The sequence below is a fragment of the Nymphalis io genome, chromosome 14 (assembly GCF_905147045.1).
Source record: "Nymphalis io chromosome 14, ilAglIoxx1.1, whole genome shotgun sequence".
In the NCBI taxonomy this organism is placed as follows: Eukaryota; Metazoa; Arthropoda; class Insecta; order Lepidoptera; family Nymphalidae; genus Nymphalis; species Nymphalis io.
In genome coordinates, this window is record NC_065901.1 from 7,488,786 (window position 1) to 7,505,116 (window position 16,331).

General features: G+C 33.1%; 1 protein-coding gene across 1 annotated transcript in view; it reads left to right on the forward strand.

Moving 5' to 3' along the window:
* The window catches only part of LOC126773503 (lachesin-like), a 52,700-nt gene extending 36,661 nt beyond the window's left edge, over nt 1–16,039 (forward strand). The window contains exons 4-11 of the mRNA XM_050494454.1: nt 9,286–9,456; nt 10,941–11,069; nt 12,141–12,279; nt 13,904–14,055; nt 14,459–14,569; nt 15,455–15,517; nt 15,682–15,898; nt 16,006–16,039. Of these exons, the coding sequence (XP_050350411.1) occupies nt 9,286–9,456; nt 10,941–11,069; nt 12,141–12,279; nt 13,904–14,055; nt 14,459–14,569; nt 15,455–15,517; nt 15,682–15,898; nt 16,006–16,039 (1,016 nt within the window). The remainder of the gene's footprint in view (nt 1–9,285; nt 9,457–10,940; nt 11,070–12,140; nt 12,280–13,903; nt 14,056–14,458; nt 14,570–15,454; nt 15,518–15,681; nt 15,899–16,005) is intronic.
* The last annotated feature ends 292 nt before the right edge of the window (nt 16,040–16,331 follow it).

Below are 16,331 nucleotides of genomic sequence, written 5' to 3' on the forward strand. Positions count from 1 at the left end.
GAGGCCTTAGCCCAGCAGTGGGACATTAACAGGCTGTTACTATACTATAAAGATATCTCACGTAGCTACGATGAAGGACTTTTCTTAACTACACTAAATCAATTCGTATTGGTCTGAATTTTAATCGTTTTCGATATGAAACATGTGCAAATCATATACCGAAATGTTCACCAGCTTCTAACCAAATAACTTAAAGAGTAGAAAAAACTATATTGCCATACCCAAAGCCATATAAAACAGCTCGTTTACGCTTTTGAAGCGCTTATCTGGCATAGAGCTGCCACTCTAATCGTAGTCATTGGTACAATGGCCTCATAAAAGGCAAGTGTCATCGCATTGATTGCCAGTATTATTGAAATACACTCAGTTGACGGTTGATCCGCTCATGTCATAGTTTCCGTTTGTGAGTACGAAGATATGGCGAAAACTAAAAACTCCATTGTGAAATTAAATTAAAAAATTTAATGGTCTTGTTAATAATAATGTCATAAGCTGGAGAAGCGTAATGATTTCGCGCAATTATGTCATATCATTAAATGGATCTGCAATTACACCACTTGCTAGCATAAATCATTCCACAAAACGTACCATTTCCACTTTCTAAGAGTATAAATTATTGTATATACTCGTAGAAATCACGAGTAGGATTATTCCATAAAAGCAAACTCGAAACTTCTCGCAGTACTGGAACGCAAATTGTTAAGAAGTATTATGCAACATTGGGTCTTATAAATAATTATAAATATTAACGGATATACGCAGTATATTTAGTATTATTGTGTTCCGGTTTGAAGGGTGACTAAATCAGTGTAACTACAGTCACACCAAGGATTATAGCTTCTTGTTAAATTTGGTTGCGCATTCGTGATGTAAGGGATGGTTAATAATCGTAACACTGCCAAAGTCTTTGGGTGGTGGCAACCATCAGGTGACCCATCTGCTGAATTGTCTACCTATATTAAACTCCACTACCTACCTACTGGTGGTAGGGCTTTGACACTGGTGGTAGGGCTCTGTGCAAGCCCGTCTGGGTAGGTACCACCCACTCATCAGATATTCTACCGCAAAACAGCAGTATAATTAAAAAAAAATGAAAATAGCGTAAAACTAAGTATATAGTAAGTCAAAATAGTTACTACAGCCCTTACAACTCGCATCATATAATTCCAAATATCCCTAAATATTTCCAGTCACGAGTGTTCTAGCTCATTTTCCATGCGCCGCATCTGAGTTGTAAATCAAATACGATATTAATAATGTAGATATCGACAATTTCAGAGCTAGATATTGTGCATACCATTCACACGAAATTGACACAAATCTTCAGTTATGGCATACTATATACATATTTATAGCTTAAAAGGATGATTCCAAATTTGAACTTTTAGTAAGATTTCAAGCCAAACTTCAAGACTGCTTGATAAAGATTTAAGCTTTACATTTAAATTAAATAAAAAAGTGCTTATAAGTACTAACTTCAATTAAACATATATTTTTAATATTGAGTTTATATTTTTCACTGCCTCAGTGTCTATGAACTTTGGCCACTTACCAGCAGATGCCAATCTGCCATTCAATTTTAAATTAAAAAAAGTACTGAGCCCGAAGGTTAAAGTTTCGCCGTTAGTCTTATTCGGTTTTCAATTTCTGAAGGAAGTAAAAATACTATTCACTTGTATATTGTTACCCGAATTTACGAAACAAGGTACTTGATTCTGTAAAGGCTTATTCATAATTAACTCGATATATTGTTCAATATTAAGTACAATAACGGAATGGAATAATCCATTGAATGTTATTCATTGTACTGATGAACAATGAAATGTATCCATTAATCGTTGTAGAGGAGCTTGTCACTATGCAATGGTTGAATCACAAAATCGTACAATAGTGTATTGATGGACTTGCTTTATCGTTGTTAAATAGGAATAGTGTCTGTTTTCACGTAGAATTTGCCGTTTTGATTAAAACGATAAAGTGTTGTGCAGTTTACTGAGTGAAATTGCATTGTGAGGTAGTGCGAGTATTTTTTATATATATAATGATTTGTTATTCCTTTCATATACAGTATTTACGATTCATTTGGTTTATGTTATTACAAATTTTGCGATTTCAAAAAAAAAAAACTTTATATATCACGTTTTTGATATGGTGTTGCCACGTAAATGACAATAAAATAAGTGAACGCAGCAATGCAACTCACCTCATAAGGAGGTAAGAGAGGGTAAAACAAAACTGCTACCACTTATTTTATTTTATATAACTCCAGTTCAAAGTTAAAAATAAAAAATTGTTTTATTTTTAATACTTATCTGATTTACGCTCGTAATACTATAGGCTATTGAAAAAAAATGGATAAATATGTAGACTTCTAAATAACCTGACCTGACGAAAAAAAAATTTATATGTTTACACTATACTTACCCATTCAAAATAAAAACACTAGTCTGACTTAATGTTTTGTAATTTGTTACTAAGCCTTTCAGTTTTATTAATAAAAAAATCGCATTCCTATAAAAACATATTCCTTCAATTATTCTCACTTACTTACTTCACTTTTTCTCTTAATAAATTACAAAATGATATATTCCTTTAAATAAATCTTTATTTTTAATATTATTATTTTTTGGAATTTTATATTTGCATTTACGATATTTTTATAATATATACTATATATAAGTTTAAAAAATTAAGTTGACTTTAAATCATAATGAAGTCCCCTATGTTCATCCCACTGCATGATCGCAAGTGGCTTGAATAAAAAAACTTCCAACATTTTATTTAATTACATAATATCAAATATAAAATAAAAAAATTGAGTTTAGTTTTATCTATAATTTTGATACGAGTTTCATCAATTCCACTGAAGCATGTAATATATATAGGCCTCTGCATCTTTGACAGATGATTTAAGCGGCATCGCGATGGCACTTGCGTTCATGACTGAAAAGACCAATGCGAGAGAGGATCCTTCGGCCGCACTTCCGACAAGTGTATGCGCCCCCAGATGGGCGGGGGTTTGAAGCCCGCTCATGACGCCTAGTGCTTTTTTCTTTTAGTAATTTAAACCAGTCATTGTCATGCTTTGATTGACCTTCGTGAATAAGGCGTCGCCACTTGGCACGGTCCTCTGCCAGTTCCTCCCATCGATTGCTAGGGATGTTAAACGCAACCATATCACGCTTAGCGCAATCTTTGTAACGGAGCATAGGCCGCCCAACAGACCTCTTTGCATCCACAACCTCTCCCAGTAGTATTTGCCTTGGAAGACGAGTCTTCTCCATTCGATGCACGTGTCCCAGCCACGGTAACCGTTTTTTTTTTTGAGAATGACCATGATGCTAGGCAGCTGTGCCTCGCCTAGAGTCACGCGATCCTGCCATGTGATGCCCAGAAGGTTCCGAAGACAGCGCAAGTGAAATGTGTTTAGTCGGCGTTCTTGTTTTGCGTACGCTGTCCACGTTTCTGCTCCATACAAGAGTGTGCTTAGGACACATGATTAGTAAACAAGCATTTTCGTTTTTACCGTAAGGTGTCTGTTATCCCAAGCCCTTGTACAGAGCCTCCCGAACGTAGAGGCTGCTTTGCCGATGCGGAAGTCGATCTCTGCATCAAGCGAGATATTGGCCCTGGCAAAGGCTTTACCGACGATGCTAAGAAGAGATATTCCGCGGTAACAGTTGCAGTCGCCACGATCGCCTTTGCCTTTATAAAGAGTGACGATGTTAGCATGTCGCATATCCTGAGAGACGTAGTTTTCTTCCCAGCACTTAGCTAGGTGGTAATGAAGGATGGGCAAGAGGCACTCAAGCTTGACGACTTCGGTGACAACATCGTCTTTTCCGGGGCTCTTTCCGCATTTGAGCTTCTTGACGGCCAGATAAAGTTCCTCTACTGTGGGTTCAACGACTAGCTCGTGCCAAGTTGCCAGATTTGGGACAAGCTCCACTGCTTCTGGCTGAATATCCACTGGGCACGAGTAGAGCCCCTTGTAGTATTCTACCCATCTTGCCATCTGACGGGTGCTGTCTGTTATAACAGAACCGTCGGTTTCCTTGAGAGGTGCCGTCTTGTTTGGAGTAGGTCCAAGAGCTCTTTTGATGCCCGCGTACACCCCGCCAATATCCCCCGCGTTTGCGCACGCTTGGATGCTTTGGACGCTTGGATGCAAAGCTCTGTCCAATACGCATTTACAAAGAAGTGCGTGCTACGCTGGAGTGAGGCTTTTGCCTTCGTGAGATCTTTACGCGTCGCATCGCAAGGGTTAAGGCGAAAATTTAAAGTGGCTTGGCTACAGTAACAGCCTGTTAATGTCCTACTGCTGGGCTAAGGCCTCCTCTCTCTTTTGAGGAGAAGGTTGGTGAAGTGGCTTGGCGTTTCGAGTCAATCAAGGGAAGTAAGTGCTCCTCGTTTTCTTGAAACCAGTCTTAAGATTTTGCCTTTTGATAGCCAAAAACCATGCCTGCAGTGTCAGTGAGAAGAAACTTGACTTTTTCCCATTATACTCGCGCTGATGCCGTACTGTCCCAAGTTGCAACTTCTTCGCGGACGAGTTCCCCAAATGACTCCACTACTTCCATGTCCACGACTCTTGAAAAGATTTATCTTTTTTCGACTGAGTAGCTTGGAAGAATGGACTCTCCTAGGAACAAGTCGGACTTTAGTAGCAACGAGGCTGTGATCGGTGTCGCAATCGGCACTGTGAAACGCCCGCGTGTGGAACGTTTCCCGTAGATCCCTCCTTCTTGTAAGAGCAAGGTCTAATTGGTGCCAGTGTTTAGATCGAGGGTGCATCCACGAGACTTTCCGCATCATTTGCATCCTGCCTTTAAAAAGGCATCATGCCTTTAAAAAAGGTGTTGGTAACACACAGCTGGTGCCTTGAGCAAAACTCCAACAGTCGTTGTCCATTGTCGTTAAGCTTGCCTATGCCGTGTGCACCGAGGCATTTAGGCCAGGCTGATGTGCCCTGACCGACGCGAGCATTAAAGTCACCCAAAATATGCAGTCTGTCAGTTGGATTCACCCTGCGCACTGTCTCATCGAGCTGGCCGTAGAATTGATCCTTGGTCTCAGGTTTTGAACTAAGCGTCGGTGCGTAAGCGGTAATTAGCGTGACAAAGCCGCTTTTTGTGTTTAGACAGACTATGGCGTTGATGAGATGGTTTCGAACCGCGAAACCTACACCATGCTCTCGTGTTTCCAAGGAACTCTTGCCCTTTCAGTAAAAAGCTTCACGCAAAGACCCTTCGTCTTCAGTTCTGGTCTCTTGTAAGGCTACAATATCGATATTGAGCCTTTTAAGCTCCACGTCGATACTGTAAGTTTTGCGCAGTTCTTGGGCGTAATCGGAGCTTCCGTAGGTGTTCGGGAAGCCTGTCCTCATCGTTCAGACATTCCATGTCACAAAGCGCATGTAAGCAGCGTTGGTGTGGGTTTTGAGATTTTTGTTTCTTTGAGCAGGTGATTAATGTCACAGCGTCAACGTCTAGCTGTAAGGCTTGTGTTCCGTTCACCCAGGCGGAACAAGTTAACACTGAGGCGGATCAGTACCTTATTGATCGAGGGCTGCCCGACTTAAAGCAGGCGGTAGCTGATCAATGGATCTACGATGGATCCTCCTACTGTCAAGAGTGGCCCCTGGCGTCCGCACTTACGCCTATACGTGCTGACGGTACTGATCACGGAAGATACAGGAATGTGACACTAGTAGCTAGAGCAGTCCGGAGTCGCGTACCCGTAGTGATTCCAACCAGCTATCAAACAAATAACTGGTAGATCCACCCTCTGGACAAGAAGCATGTAATATCACAATATTATTACCTATCTAAGAAGTCTTGTTTTAACTGTGATACTGAAATCATAAATTAATAGTTTAATAAATTATTTATTTTTATTATTTAAAATCTTCTAAAGATGCTCCATTGATAGAATTTCCTAATATCAAGCTATTGACTTCAATGGATTCTAGTCTAAATGACAATTTCTGTAAAATAGATTTGAAAAATGTGTCTGAAGGCACATGAATTGAAGAAAACTGTAAGCTATTTCAAAGAATAGCATGGTGAAGTACAGTAATTGAGAATTGTTGCTTATTGTTCGAAAATCTTTACAAATACTTAAATATAAATTTTCTTATCGTTCATAAATAGAAAGCTTTTAAAAGCTTTGACGGATTTCAACTTTATAATAAATAAGGTATTGTTTGAAATCTGAAACTGAGAAAGTGCTTTCAAGAATTCAGCTTCATTTAAAGAAATAAATATTGCATTAAAGTTATCACATATTTTTAATAAATAAAAACTACTGATTGATCCCTAACATTTTGTTAACAGTCAACTGTAGTTATTTCATTGAATAAAATTAAAAAGCACATAATTAATAGTGAAGCAAATTTACATTCAATTTGTTTTTACTAATTATGGTTAGTCATCGTCTTTTTTATTGAAATAAGTTTCCTCAGGTCATATTTTAATTCTTTGCTATTTGTTTTTGTATAAAGGTACCTGATACTTACTAGATGACATTTCTTATATAATTCACCTGACGTTATATGTTATTATCTTTGGACCCTTTCTAATCGTAACATACATATAGATATGCTCGAGACTCAACTTCAAATATCAATACAGTTTGCTGAGAATTGTTGCATATTATGTTTACCGTGGTTTTTTTTTTGTGATCCATACTGGTTTTCTGAGTCTTGTAATAATGAAATATATATGTAGTTTCCAACTAAGTTTCTCATCTAAAGTTACCCTATTTGAGAGTTGGTAAATACAACAATTAGACCTGTTTTAATAATTATACGAATGTGCTTTAACTTCAAAACTATTTGAGTTTTGCTTGGCAATTGATAATCGAAAAAAATTTTGTTCTAGATATATTTAGCGAAAATTGATTTGCAATAAGCTAATCTTTAATTAATTGTATAATTACGTACCATAAAAGCTAAGGCTGTGGCAGAAATCAAAGATTTTTCTATTAATAAGCGACAGTTGACATACGTCTCAATATAAATCAGAAAGAGAAATAGTCCAAGAGAATACCTTGAGTAACTCTGGCACTCTGAACTGACTTAACTACCTACTTTAGGAGATGTTAACATTCAATACAAGACAATTGTTTATTTCGTAGACAAATAAGTAATTTGATAACAAAGTCCGGGTTTTACATTGAATGTTTTTAAAACATTAATCATGAAAGACGTTTTGATTAAACGACGCAGGAGCGTACATCATGTGAAAACCACCAACATTTTAATAACAGTCAGCATGGTTTTAGCTTTTATGACACATATAAGCACAGTCCAGGTCATTTTTCAAACTATCCTCATATTAGTGAACGAAAAACATTTTTTTTTAAATTAAATTTTATTTAAGTTCAGCTTATAACATAAATACAATCGTTAGTCATTTATGTTAAACATGCATTTTTATATTATTTTTACAATAATTTCGCAATAAAATTATATTAGGAGTTTAAATTTATTGCTTTTACAATTATGTGATTGTGTAATTATACTTAAATTTTATATAAAAATCTTATGACGCGGTATTGTAATAAATATTGGCGTATTTATCATAAACTCTGAATAAAAAATCTTGAACAATAATTTTGATATAAAATATTATACAAAGCGACGTCAAATAAAAAGTAAAATCGTGACGAAAACGGCCTTTTCATTTCCACTGTCATTATTTAATTTTAAGAAGAACATAAATATTTATACAGAGATCCTTATCCTTAGATTTATGCGTTCATTTCGGCCAAAAAAGAGAATAAAAAGTAAATTATCCAGCCAGAATTTATTTCCGTTGCCGAGAAAAACGATTCTATGACAGCTGAATTACCGTTTTACCGTTCAATGGCTATTGTTTTTAACTTCAATGCTATAAAAAAATCGAATACCACAAATTTTCATTACATATATTTAAAAACGTATTGTTATGTAAAATAAGTAACGCTGTTAGCGATTTATATTTTAAGGGATTTATTTTGATTGTATGTATGTTGTAATGCTGTTCAATTATTTTTTTTAATTTACTTATGCGCTATTTTTAGTACAAAGGGACGTATTTGCAATTATGCGTAATCTACAGCGGATTACAAAAAAAAACAAATCAATGTAGCCGATATTCGATTAAGCTCTTACAAGATTTTGAATCATCATTTTACCCGATTAAATTAAATTTAAAATGATCACCGATTCGGAACTTAAAGTTCACGGAGAAAAAACGACATGAGTAATTTCTCTTTTTCGTTAATTAAATAACTTAGGTAAGTATGTTAATTAAAAACAATTAAATTATTATATATTTAATTCTTTACAATTGATTAAAATTATTGTATTGCTTTTAATAATTAATTTAATAATTAATGATATATATACCATAAACATAGATTTCTTTTCCTCGAAAATAATTAAGGTTTCTATGCAAGGTGTCTAAAATGTGATTTAAATTTATGTATCCAAAGAATAAATTCCAGACAGTTTTAAGCACGTCGAGAAATTAAACTTGTAAATACACTTGCATTTATCGCACTTATCATAATATACAAGGATAATGTCACTCAAGAATAATTTAATTCAATAAATAAATACAAATTACATATTAAATATATAAAAATAGTACCTTACACTATATCTTGTGGCTACTCGCCACTAGCACTTGTAGCGGCATTTTCCCTTAGAATTTGATTCTGTTGACAAAAAACCACCGAACCCTTCTGTCATCAGTGTGTGCAATAAGTTGGAAGGTTTTTGCAAACGAAAAAATAGTATAATTGGAAATCAGTCACAAATATTTCAGCTATTCCTAATGGGTCAATTTTCTTAACATAAGATGGGGCTATTGTGTCATCGAATATGATATCCCAAAAAAGGTCCGCCTCTTTCATTAAAAACAAGAACAACAAAACAGCACAAGTCCACCAAATAACATTTCTTATCGTCATCGCGATTTAAGAGGGGTTATGAAGCAAAATTGGTATTTTTTTTTTGAGTTTATGTGGGTGAATTTAGTTTAAAGTTAAAAATAAAATACTGTATAAACAACATTATAATCTTAAGGGTTATATCTGATCAAAATATAAAAGAATAAAATTTTCTCAATTGAAAATAAAATTATCTTTTTCTTATTTATACTCGTAATGCGGAGGGTTATTGAGACAAAAATTGAGCATAATAAGAGCAGAAATTAATTATATTAATTAATAACATTATATTTATACATATTCTAGAATGACGTAATATGTTCATATCTATTTTCTTTTGTTAAATAGTTCCACCAAACATAGTAGACGAAGGTACGAGTGGAGATGTAGTTGGTCGAGAGGGCACAGACGTCAGTATATCGTGTAAAGCTGACGGGAGACCCTTACCGCGCATACTGTGGAGGCGAGAAGACGGCACAAACATACAACTGAGAAATGACGTCGGAGAACTTTATAAAGGTATCCTAAATTTACGTTCACATTTATTCTAGTCGCTTAGTACTCGGTGATGCTATATGTATGTATATAACCCTTGATAATAACGTCTTCTTAACTATTTATGATTACTTAACAAATATATGACGTAGATAGCTTATTATGAGAATAACTTATATCCTATTTTTGTTAGCTGTTGACATTACCATCTATGTAATTAGTTGTTTTAATTAAAATGACAAACACTAAAATGTAAATATGTTTTTCATATAAATTTTGACTCTAGAGTAACAGAGATTGAAGTTTGGACAAAGAAATTGCTGATTCTTTTTCGGAAATTAAATTAAGCTGATAATAAAAAATTAAGCCTTACTATTTATAACATTTTATTTTTTAACTAAATAAATAAAGAAGAGCCGTTACAAGCCAGACTTTCATGTCATGTTTCAATGAAAAATTGTATAGACAATATAATACATAGTTGATAAAGCATAGAAAATCTTAATCGACGATTATAGGTAAAATTCTGACAAACACGGGTAACTTTTCACGTGCTTCAACAATATATTTGCGAAACCTGCATTTAATGAATTTCACATGTACATAAGTACATAAATAAATCTAGCAACCTACATCTACCGACATGGTGGTGTTAGCTCGAACCATCTTCAAAGGTTTGCAACACAAAGGTTTTGTTTATCTTTCTTAATTTAAGATTTATAAAAAGACAACATTCTAATAATTACCATTAGAGCTAAAAAATACTTGGCTTCCAGAGATAAAAATACTGCTCCAAAAAACAACGCCTACATTGTGAGGAAATAAAACTCGAAATGAAATTCTTGTCATACAGAGACATAAAATTAGAAGAGATTTTTATAAATGACTGTGACAGGTCTATTTCTTGGATAAGTTTTATATAAAAAATTTCTTTGTAAAAACGGTTTATACTTTAATTTTTCTGTCAAGCGTGCCTTTTATTTCCCATTTTCCAAGTATCGTCTATTGTTAAGAGAAAATGCTTCCCTGTTTTTACTTCTTTATACCTGGAAGATTAAACAAAAGCAATTAATTGTTTATATCTTTTCATTCTCATGTATATTTATTAATAATAAATTAATTTTTTCATTAATATTTATTATTAACACAGGTTAAAAATTTTACTTTAGATTTATTTTTGTTATATTATACAATATGATTTAATAGTGTATCAGAAAATATATTGCGTTCAAATTTACTGTTCGTTTTATTTGATATTTAGTTGCTTGCTATGAAGAGATAAAAATAGTAAAAAAAATATACATATCGAATATATATATATATATATATATATATATATATATATATATATATATATATATATATATATATATATTCTACATCCAAATAGTAATACGTTATATTGTTTTATTCTAACATCTTTGTTTCAAAGTGACGATGTAAGGGCGGTGGTTAGTATCACCAAGAACTATCAAAACGATATATTCATAATATTTTTCTTTATACAGTTGATATCTACACGGGGTCTTCACTAAATCTCACGAAAGTGGAACGCCGACAGATGGGTGCTTACCTGTGTATAGCGTCCAATGATGTGCCCCCGTCCGTCAGTAAGCGGATAATGTTGAGTGTAAACTGTGAGTACTGCTGAGATACAGATTGCTACACTTGTAACTATTTTCACGTGCACGGATGAATTTTGAATGAATGAACCAACAATTATTTGTCTGTCCTGCTGGTAAAGGTTGTAACCGCACAAAGCGATGGCTGGACAAGTAGCGGAATATGGTTTTTGTAAACATAATCCCACTCGTTGAATGAGATTGACTTCAAATGTAAAGTACATTCATTCTTTACATAATACTTAGAATTATGAAAGAATGGTAACTAAAATAAAAAATAAGTCCATTAATAAGAGGGTACAGATTCAAAATTTTCATCTAGGTTTTACAGTAAACCAAATTAAAACTTTATCGTCTAACATATTCGGAAAAATAAGCTGTGATAGACGAGTAGACAACCTGTCTCTCAGTAAATAATTAATTTAGTTTAAATGTTGTTTTACTTGTAAGAATTATTTTAAAGACATTTCTTTAAAACAACACTTTCATTTTGTACTATTATCGATTTAATCAATATAACCAAAATCTAACGCAGAGTAAAATAAAACTCAACAATATTATTTCAAGTTTTTAAAAAATATGTTCTTAAATAAGTTTTAAAGTAAGCGAAGGAAATCTCACATCCAGTATGAAAATTTTATATATCTGGATCGAATCAAAAACGCAATAAAAGCATTTCAAACATTCTTTTTGGATAAACTGGATTGATATGACTGAATAATATTGTATTTTTTGTCGTTACAACTTTAATTTTTTAAATAAAAGCTGATGATTTTTGCAATGCAATAACGTGAACATTTACCATTTGGATATCAAAGAACATCAGAAATAAATTCTTAAATAAAAAAATCCTTACATTCCTGTTATATACCTTTTTTATTGTTTGGTTTCACGTGAATTCTGATGTGTCTGCATGATTTTATTTCCACTAAGCTCTAAACTCTGAATCAAACCAAATGCATTTCGTTAATCGAAACTAACAAAAATTCTGTGTTTTATTAACGACAAATATTTCCTTTTAAAATAAAAAAATAAATAAATAAAACAATATGTTTACTGTTTATGTACTGAATGTTTTTGTTTCAGTTGGCCCTTCCATAATGATATCATCAAAGATGATAGGAGTTCCCACTGGTTCTCAAGCCGAGCTCCAGTGTCTTGTGGAGGCTTACCCCCCGGCTATCAACTATTGGTTGAAAAGTGGAGAAGAAATGATACTCTCTGGGTATGTAAGTGGAAAAAGGTTTCAAAATTATTATAAAATAAAATTTTGTATGAATGTGAATAGTTCAGAAGATTAAAAATTTTAATTTGGACAGGTCTCGGGTTCATATCTTAAAAAAACCAATTTTCTTTTTACAATTCGCAAAGAGCTATAATTTTATTTAGTGATTCTACATTACTCTATTGAGACAAATATATACTTACTTTATGTACGTATGTTACAGTAAAACATACATCTAATTATATTGTTGACGGATAAAATTAGTTAAAAGAAAAACAAAATACGTATCGACGAAAAATAATATTGACCCAAAAAAGAGTTCATTGCAACCTATACACCAATCCGCAATGAAGTATATGGAATGAATATTAGTTTTAAATGTCATCTTTTTATAAATTATAAAAAACGGTACTTTCATAAATTTAATTTAAAAGCAATTATCGCTTATTTCTAGCATCGTTTCGCTGACTAGAACTAAAAAACGAATGGTTTTAATGGTCACGTAAGTAAATAGGTCACTTCTTAGTGAATAAAGTAGTTTAACGTCCGGACATTAATTATATTGCACGTATTAAATGAAATGAAAAAGCTATTTACATTTTTAGTGCATTTCAGTTAAATAATGTCCACGTGAATAAAATATAGAGATATATTGACACGTCATGAGAAATATCCCAAATGCAAAACGACGGTGAAAAATGGCACACGCTGTTCATCTGCTACACTTTTATTAAAAACTGACAAAGCAACCTTGTTTGAAGTTTTTTTAATCATTACATACTATAAAACAAAGCGCTTCGATCCATATAGTACAGCTGATTTAATGAGTGTAAATTTTTAGTATCGTTTTCTTTTCTAAAAATCTTTAATAAAAACACAAAATTAAAAAAGCCATATCATCTTATTAGTTGAACGTTAATGAGAGTACCTGTATACATATTATACTGCTATATCGAAACTTGTCAAAATTATATCTAAACTAATCATCCCGGCTTCGCCCAAGTTGATAAGAAGAAAAATTTATTTTGATAGGATTTGCGTCCGTTATTAGGGACCGTCTACGTTAGGAGATCTCGTGATGAATGCTATATACATATATGTCGCGGATTCAAATGGATTGCCATTTTAATGGCCGCCATTGTCGTCCAATATGCTGATTTTATTAAATCAGTCAGTGCGCACGTCTGGCGCTGGCGCTGTCCTGAGAGCAAGAGACCAAGAGACCAAGGGGTCGCTCGACAAAATGATCACACGCGCTACTGACATACTCCTTTATACTTTATATTTCCATCAGTCGGCTACATAATAAAATAGGCACCCGTCTTATAATTTTCACACTTGACGTCTGATAACCGACCAACCTACATGACATACATCACGTAGTGTGGTATTGCTATTCTAATAAGTGACGTCGTATACCCGCTTAAATTTATTATCTCTGACATATATATATATTCTTTGTATTTCATATATATATATATATATGAAATACAAAGTTTTTTATATTCTTGAATTTTATCATATCTGAACTCATTTTCATTTTTTAAATAACCCAATATTTTTTATTTTCTATTTAGAGGAATTTACCAGAACTTAGTTTTCTACTAGACATTAATTGTTTCAGGGGTAAGCATGAAATTAACGAAATTCGTGTCTCTCCGTATCAGACGAGGACGATCCTAACCATCACAGAGTTTAGAACTGAAGATAAAGGAGCATATACATGTGTTTCAACAAACACTATGGGAAAGGCCGAAGGAACATTAAGATTATATGGTAAGAGGTAGACAGTTGCATTTTTACGTTATTATTATTATTTACGTCTATTACGATACTGCGACTAGATGTTCCATGGGAGAAAGCTATCAAACTATGTTTTACTAAATAAACAATGGCTTATATGGCGATAATCACCTTAGTCACACAGTCCATAGACATGCCCATGACGCACTACGATGTTAAATTCCTTATGCTTGTAATTACACTGGCTCACTCACCCTTCATACAGCCATACACCGACACAAAGTATTCCATTTTAACTGCAAAATAATTAACTTATGGATTCGGTTATTATTTCCAAAGACTTTAATAAAATTATAGTCGAATATAAACGAATCATTAAATATAAATAAATAATGTTAAGTTAAAAAAGACTATAATATTCTAATAATTACCACAGAAATTAAGATAACAACGACAACAACCACAACGACGACAACAACAACAACCACGACAACAACAACAACGACCACTCCGGCACCAATAACTACGGAGATGTCGACACCACCACGTAAGTTTTTACCCAAAGACAGACGAAACTTTATAAGAAATATTATCTTTTAGATCTAGAGCCATAATTTCGATGAATAATAACTGTAATTTATAATAATAAAAAACTTCGAGAAACAGCTAAGCTTTGTTGAAAAGTGTGCTTACGGCTGATTAAGCAAATAGCTGAACATTAGCTCCATTAACATAAGTATACAATTATATTATAAAAGCAATAATTAAACAAATTAAATAATCTATATTCACCCCTTATAATTTTATTAGGCAAATATGCAAATTGGTACTTTTTGATATAACAGACATAATCGCAACAGGCGCTCAGGGGCAAACCGTTGCTAATATTAATACTTATTTGTTCAGCTGCTTACGATTTATGAGACTGTATTACATTTCTTCACGTGCATGTGTGTGTGTAAACTCTTGTCTCGTTTATCTTAACAAGAAATATGTACGAGCAAACATTTCAACAGTCGTAAAATAATTAAAGAAAATTCTTAGATGTTTCTTAGCGTGTGTGTATACTTAACAGATAGTAGTTAATTGCACACTTTAGTTGTAGTACGTACGTATGACATATACTATAAAATAATAATAATTTATCCTGGTACATTATTCACACACTTCCATCTGATCTCAAATTAAGCAGAGCTTGTACTACGGACACCAGACTAGTGATATACTACTTTTCTTTTGTAAATACGTACTATATGTGTTAACTAACTTGTCTTAAATTCACAAAGTAAATAATTATTATATAAGTTAAGTTTACCATGAAAATCTACATTATGAAATTTTAAAACTGACAAACAGACATTTATTTATTTATTTACAAAATATAAGTAAACATTACAGGTCTTCTCATGAATAATGACTCTTTTTTATACAGATTTCGTGGTGGCATTACAACCGGCTGAGCAAAAATTTTATACACCAGATGTTACGACCTACGGTAAAGTTTGAATTTATTATTCAATATTATAAATAATAAATTAAAAATATAACCCTGTTATTTTAAATGTGCACTCCTTAATTATTTTCTCTGTAATTCAACAACCTTTTTAAATTATAATGCTAAGTTATAGTATAGTGATTATCGATGAATTTCCTTATTAGATACAATGCAGAATGTGATCGAGCAGTCCGTTCTCGACAACAACTGGCAACCGACTGCAGAATCAACAGCGTTCAGCTCCCATCAAGCTTTGCCACTGCACGCTCTTGCTGCGATCTCAGGGCTGTCACAGCTCATATTTTACATTATATTTAGTTTGAAAATAAATTTTACAATTGTAATTGAAAATAGAAATCAACAAATAATACGCGGCGCAAGGTGATAAGTTTAATGATTAAGCCTTAAGTGTCAATTTAATGTTATACAAATGTAATGTTATTTTGTACATTATTGATAATATAAATTGCTCATATTAATATGCGGAGGTTAATGTCGAAAATTGTGATTAGTAACAGCTAGTCAAACTTTTTCATAAGTGCGTTCAATTTATTAACCATTTATTATAGTCAATAATCTACTTGAGTTGTGTAGACACACATCCAAAACAAAATACTAAATTTTATTAGATCTAGAGTCGCTATTGAATCTTGGGACATTTTTTTCACACACGGCCATCTGATCCCAAATTAAGCTTGTACAAAGCTTGTGCTATGGAAACCAGACAACTGATATACTACATATACTACTTTTCTTATGTAAATACATACTTATATAGATATTTACACCCAGACTCAAGACAAACGACTAAAAA